The 6,944-nt window shown below is 37.5% G+C and overlaps 1 protein-coding gene across 2 annotated transcripts in view; it reads left to right on the top strand.

Annotated features, from left to right (window-relative positions):
* The window catches only part of LOC121019407 (ATP-binding cassette sub-family A member 3-like), a 33,048-nt gene that overhangs the window by 23,431 nt on the left and 2,673 nt on the right, over positions 1-6,944 (top strand). For both annotated transcript variants that reach the window (XM_040458806.1, XM_040458805.1), the window contains 2 exons: positions 1,035-1,162; positions 2,961-3,108. In XM_040458806.1, the coding sequence (XP_040314740.1) occupies positions 1,035-1,162; positions 2,961-3,108 (276 nt within the window). The remainder of the gene's footprint in view (positions 1-1,034; positions 1,163-2,960; positions 3,109-6,944) is intronic.

The following is a 6,944-nucleotide window of genomic DNA, read 5'->3' as shown; positions in this document are numbered from 1 at the left end:
TCCTTCCCTTTGTCCTCCAGCCTTCCCGCTTTCTGAGCAGAGCTGTTAACTTATGACCTCCCAGCCGCTAAGTCGCGCTTGCTGTCGGAACACAGTGCATCAGGCCCCTCTGCTTTTTGCAAGCCAGACTCGGGGGCTCTGTTTGGCCGGCGAGCCGCCCCTCCGCCCCGGCTCCCTCCCGCCAGTCCGTGGAGCGCGCACCGCCTCGCCGCCCTTCCTACCCTCTTCCGTGGGCCTCTCGTCTGCGCTTGGCTCCGGCGACTCCGTTCTGCTAATCCTCTGGCGGCTTTCTGGGTTATTTAGGCAGGTGTAGGTGGAATCTAAGTGATCAGCAGGACGCGCGGTGAGCCCAGCATCCTCCTATGCCGCCATCTTCCCTCCTCATTCTTCAACTTCTGAGTAGTTTTTATTCCAATATTAGAGATTCTCATTGTACACGACTTTGAATAGATTTCATGGATCAATTTTGTTATTTCCTTCTAAAATGAAAATTTCAAAACACTTTGGAAGTATCCCTCTTCCTTGCTTTATTTCAGTATGTATTTATTATAATGATTCATTATACTTTATTTTTTTAATTATACTTTAAACTTGTGGTCAAACTTTTAAAACTCCTAAAGATTTTCATGCACTCCTAATATCCATTAGTTTGTTGTGCCAATGTTTGAACACTGTTTTAAATTTACTTTAAAAAATATATATTTACTTATTTTTGAGAGACAGCACAAGTATGGGAGGGAGAGAGAAAGAGGGAGACACAGAACCTGAAGTAGGCCCCAAGTTCTGAGCTGTCAGCACAGAGCCCGATGTGGGGCTTGAACTCACAACCCATGAGATCATGACCTAAGCCGAGGTTGGACTCTTAACCGACTGAGCCACCCAGGTACCCCTGAGCAACAGTGTTTTAAAATTTATATGTTGATAATCTTTCATCCGTGTAAAGCATTTTTCCATCTTATAGATAGAAAAGGCACTCAGATACATTTGCCTGTATGTGGGCAACTCACACATTAGATTTATTTTTCTTTCTACAGTTCAAGGCTTTTCTTCAGAACAAGATTTTGAAGAGTATGTTAAACAAGAGAATAACTCTAAAAAAGTGTTGGTTGCTATTGTTTTTGACCATGAATTCCAAAATAGTGATGATCCCCTACCACTTAAGGTAAGAAGGTTTTATGTAGAACTTCATAAGTGTGCTTCCAGTTTCTGAGGTTTAATGAAGTAGAGGCATAATTATTTCATTTATTAAGTGGGGGGACTGCAACTTACCCAAGATCATACTGCTTGTACATAGTTGAGCAGGGATTTAAATCCAAATCTAACTAATTTCTGCATATGTGCATTTATTTAGCCATAGCTTTATGTTGGTGGGGAAAGAATTAAATTTACCATGTACTAGATTTTCTCCTTATAAATCAGAATCATAGGAGACATTGACCACCAAGGATATTACCTTTCCCACTGTATCTGATACAGCTCTTTCCCAGCTCTGTACATGATGGTGAAGTGAATGCAGATTTCCCAGCTCAAAAGACCTGAGGGGTTAAAAGCAGCTGCATCTTCACCAGCATGGAACACAGCATGAAAATGTTCCTCTTTCTTTTGTTTGAATCTCATAGTTTTTCACCAGAATCTAAATCTAGAAAACAGTGCCAAGGTTTAGCCAAGTGGAATCAGAATTAGGACATAGGCAGACTCTGAGGAAGATTCTGATAACAGCCTCCAAGAAGGAGAGACAAGGACTGTGCTTTGAACTTGGTGTCCTTGGTGTTGAAGGAAATAATCAAAATATAGTATAGATGTACGCATGGAGCTATAATTCTGCATTTAAGATAACTGCTGGTTCTCAATGGAAGGAAAAAGTAAGGAAAACCACTGGGTTGTAAGTAGAGTTGGAGGTATGTTTTCATTCTTTTCCCTCACTCTTTCACTCCTTTCACATATGTAAAATTCCCTCAAGTTACTAATTTGATATGAGCTGGTGCTGATGTAGGCTCATCAGTATATATACAGACTGGTTAGAATGTTTTTGGTACAGTTTCAAACTTCACCTGTTTTTCCTTGGACAATCTCCCCACTGTCCCTGCCACTTGGCTCACTCTCTTACCTTTATTTAACATTGCTACTGTGACTTGCTGTACAGTCTCTCCTAACCACACCCACCTCTGTCCTCCTCCATACTCCCATAAATGCTCCTTACATGTTACTATCATTGAATTTGCTGTAAAGTAAATATATATGTTGTCTCAACTAGAATTTGAGCTCCTTGAGGAATAGGTTCTATGTCTTAGTCCTTGAACATGCAGTAAGTGTCTGAAGCTCTCGGCTTGATAACTGAGTATATTAATATTTACCTAGATTTATGACATCGGCCTGCTCCTCCTGATGTTACTGATTTCTCTGGTCTGACCCTTGACTCTAGGCAACTGCTGGACCATTTTCTGTCTTGTAAAGCTACTTAGACCCAGCATGCTCTACCTTGAGGTTTATTTAGTTCTCTAGAATTAGTATTATCTTTTCATTTAATAAGGAAATTATGCAGTATTCCACATTTATATTTTATCACATTTCTCCTCTGTCCTCATGTGGGATTCTTTCTTATGGTTACAATCACTTTTAGGGGAGGAAGGGATTTTCCTCTCAAAACACTTGGCTGATGTAATGGGAAGAGAAATTAGCAGCATCTTTTGGTGTGTTTCATTTCAGTATGCATGCCAGCTGTCTATTTTGGGAAAAAGACATTGGCACTGGTGTGCAAGTTGCCACCGTGTTTGTTTACTGCAAACCCACAATAGCCATATGACAAGTCTGCTCCACTGCCTAACGTTCGGAATCCACTTAGTGCTCAACAGTCTGCCTCAGAATCACACACATGCGATTTTTCTTTAACTTCCTTTTGTTTCTCATTCTTCCTTAATTATCTTTTGTTTACAGGTATCATTTCTTTTTGTTCCCTGTAGGTAAAATATTATCTGCGTTTTAGTAGTTTTCAGAGGAACAAGTATATGGGTTTTGTCCAAACAGAAGGCTGGGAAACAGGTGTTCTCTTTCCAACTTTTCCTTCTTTGGGACCCAGAAGTGAACGTAGTTCCCATGGGGGGAGTCCTGGTAAGCAGATCTTTAATCATACTTATTTTTATATCCTAGTCACATAAGTCATATAAGTAAGGCTCTTAAGGCATCACATGTTTATACCTGTATTTCTTTAACCTTGTGATGAAAATTGTTAATTTTTAACTTACTGTGCTGGTGATTTCTTTTTTTTTTTTTTTAATTTAAATTCAAATTAGTTAACATACAGTGTAGTCTTGGTTTCAGGAGTAGAATCTTGTGATTCCTCTCTTACATATGGCACCCAGTGGTCATTCCTAAAGGTGCCCTCCTTAATGCCCATCACCCATTTAACCATCCCCCCCATCTACTTCCGTCCAGCAACCCAGTTTGTTCTCTGCATTTAAGAGTCTTTTATAGTTTGCCTCCCTCTCTGTTTTTATCTTTTTTCCCTTCCCTTCCCCCATGTTCATCTGTTGTGTTTCTTAAATTCTACTGGTGATTTCTTTATTTAAAATTTTCAGTGTCCAAAAACCTATATAAAACTTATATATTGGAACAATGTATTTTTATCTTTTCCTGGTCATTGTATATCCTTATTTTTTCATGTAGGTTCACTTGTGAAATTTGGATTTTAATGACTTTAACATACATGTTCCTGGGTACTGACACGGTCTGATCCATTATAACTGTATGCTACTCTGTTGGGTTGATAAACAGTTTCTAATATAGTTCTATTAATTTAAAATATATTATACAAACTACCGTTAAAACATCTTTAAGTGGGGCTTTGTTTTTATTAACAATAATGCACATTTACCTTGAGGAAATTATCCAACAAGAAAAACAAGCTATAACCAATTCACCATAATTCATAAAAATTTGAAATAACCTGCATCTTAAATATGGTAAATGAATAACAAAAGTATAAAATTTAATTTTACCGAACATTGTACAGTCATTAAAAATAGCCATCATTAAATCTTCTGAAAAAGCAGAGTTCAGAACTGTATTTTGAAATGATAACTGTGTAAACTGCATATTTATCAGCACAAAGCTGGGACAAATTTCCAAATATGAAAGCTTTTACTCTGTTAGGTGGTGGGATTGTTTTGCATGTTATTATTTTCTTTATTTCTTTATTTTCTTTATTATTTTGTTATTATTTTCTTTAATAAATATTTTAAACTTTTTCCCATCATAAAATTTAACAAGGAATCTTAGGTCTTTTCCACCATACATACTGCATGCATTATGAACTTCGCCTGGGGTATGATTTTATAAGGGTTAGTTGGATAATGCTAAGGGTTGCCAGGGGTATGTAAATGCACTGCAGAAGGGAGGCCACACAAGCTGATACAGCCCTTCTGGGGAGCGGTCTGGCAGTGGCAGCTGTATTAGCTCGCTTAGGCTGCTGTAACAAAATACATACCACATATTGGGCAGCTTATAAACAACAGAAATTTCTTGCTCACAGTTCTGGAGGCTGTGAAGTTCAAGATGAAGGCTCCAGCATGGTCATGTTCTGGTGAGGGGCCCCCTTCCTAAGTTTCTCACTTGTGCTTTCTCACTATGTCCTCAGTTGGTGGAAAGGACTAAGGAGATCTCTGGAGCCTCTTTTATAAGGCACTAATCCCACTTATGAGGGCTGCACTGTCATGATTAAAACACATCTCACAGATCCCACCTTCTAATACCATCATCCTTAGGGGTTAGGATTTCTACATATGGATTTGGGGAGACGTGAACATTCACACCATAGTAGTAGCCAAATTAATAATATGTTCCTGGGTAGAAACCCTAAGAAACTCTTTTTAATGATCCATAGAGAGTTCCTGGCACTGCTGGTTGTAGTGGCAAGGAATAGGAGGCAATCTGTAAGTTAAGTTGAGGCCCAGGTTCAGCCCAACTCAGCTGAACTCTTGGAATTTAAATGGTCAGCTCCTTCCTCTAGCTGTATGACAAAGGAAGGAGGTAGCATCTTTAAGAAAACAGAACAAACGATTATACACTTTAGTGTCCACTCTTCCTTTAATCACAATTTCCGGCACGAGATCCAAAATTACAGGACATGCAAAGAAGCAGGAAAATGTTACCTAAAATTAAAAGAAAAAAAGAGTCATTATAAATAAGTGAACTGAGAAGCTAGATATTGGAATTAGTAGCCAAGGAATTTAAAATAATTTTATGAGTACTTTGATGTCATGTTGATAGCAAATATTCCCTGATACAATTTGATGAAGAGGCCACTTTACCTCTGTGGTATCTTTCTCTAAAACTTTTAATTCTAGTCTATTAGTAAAAAAACATCATGCAAACCCAAATTGTAGATAATTCTCCAAAATACATGCCCAGTATTCTTCAAAACTCTCAAGGTTTTAAAAAACAAGAAAGGATGATAAAGTTTCATAGATCAAAGGAGACTATGGAGACATGGCACCTAAATACAATGTAGTATCTTGGATGGGGGTTCTGCAACAGAAAAAAAAAATGACATTGGTGAGAAACTGGTGAATCCAAAGTTTGTATAAATTAGAAATTGTATTGTGCCATTGTCAATTTCTTAGTTATGACAGATTTACCATGATAGTGTAAGATACGATATTTGGGAAGCTGGGTGCAGTGTGTAAGCAATATTTCTCAATCTTTTTTTCATCATTGCCCTTCTAGAGAATCATTTTGGATATTTTCTCCCCAAGTGTTCTCATGAAATTTTAATACTACATGGGACTGTCTCTATTATTTTTGCAACTTTTCTGTAAGACTACATTTTTCCCCCAAATATAGAGGTATATTTTAAAAACTCTCCAAACCAAAGTAGCAATACAAGTGAAGTTTCTGGCCGCCACCCACCCCCCCCCCTCCCCAGGTGGCTCTGTTAAGCATCTAACTCTTGATTTTGGCTCAGGTCATGATCTCATGGTGGTGAGATCCATCCCTGCTTTGAGCCCCACTTTGGGCTCCACGCTGGGCATGGAGCCTGCTTTGAGATTCTTTCTCTCTCCCTCTGCCCCTCCCCTGCTTGTGCACTCATGTGCATGCATGCTGTCTCTCCCTCTTTCTCAAACAAAACAAAACAAAACAAAAACAGTGAAGTTTCTGAATCTGATCAAGTACATGTGTGAGAAATTTGTTATCTTCCTAGTGAAATATTGAACATTTCTCCCCTAGTAATCATGAATAAAGTAAAGTTGTTTGCTCTCATCAGTTCTATTCAGCATATTACTGGATGTCCTAGCTTGTATCAGAAAAAGGAAATGAAATAAAATATATAGATTTTGGAAAGGAAAGAGTGAAATTACCTTTGTTTGAAGTTGACAGAATCACGTGTGCAGGAAATTCTGAAGAGATCCACAAAAAAGTATTACATACAATGTATTAATTTAGCAAATACCCAAGATAGAAAGCCAGTCTACAAAAATAAATTATAAATCTACACCAAAAATAACAAAACATTTCTGAGAGATAATTTAAACACCTAAACAAATGATATATAAATCTCATTGGTTGGATGACTCAAAATTGTTAGGATGTAGATTCTCCCTAAATTGATCTATGATAGCAATATAGTGACAGTCAAAATCCCAGCAGTCTTTTTTGAAAAAATTGGCAAGCTATCCTAAAATTTATAAGGAAATGCAAAGGGTCTAGCTTAGTAAAAAAAAATCTTGGAAAGGAATGCCAGTGTTAAAGAACACTTAAGACTTAGTACATATGTACATAATGTACATAATTAGTACAATTGTACTATTGTACAAATGTACATAATTAAGACAAAACTGTATAGGTTTAAGGATGAAGAAATACATTAAGTACAAATGTACTTAATTAATGTACAAATGTACATAATTAAGACAAAACTGTATAGGTTTAAGGATGAAGAAATACATTAA

This window comes from Herpailurus yagouaroundi, unplaced genomic scaffold (genome assembly GCF_014898765.1).
Source record: "Herpailurus yagouaroundi ecotype Mexico unplaced genomic scaffold, PumYag 222, whole genome shotgun sequence".
Classification (NCBI taxonomy): Eukaryota; Metazoa; Chordata; class Mammalia; order Carnivora; family Felidae; genus Herpailurus; species Herpailurus yagouaroundi.
Note: the sequence above shows the minus strand (reverse complement) of the source record. Positions and strands in the feature narration are given on the sequence as shown.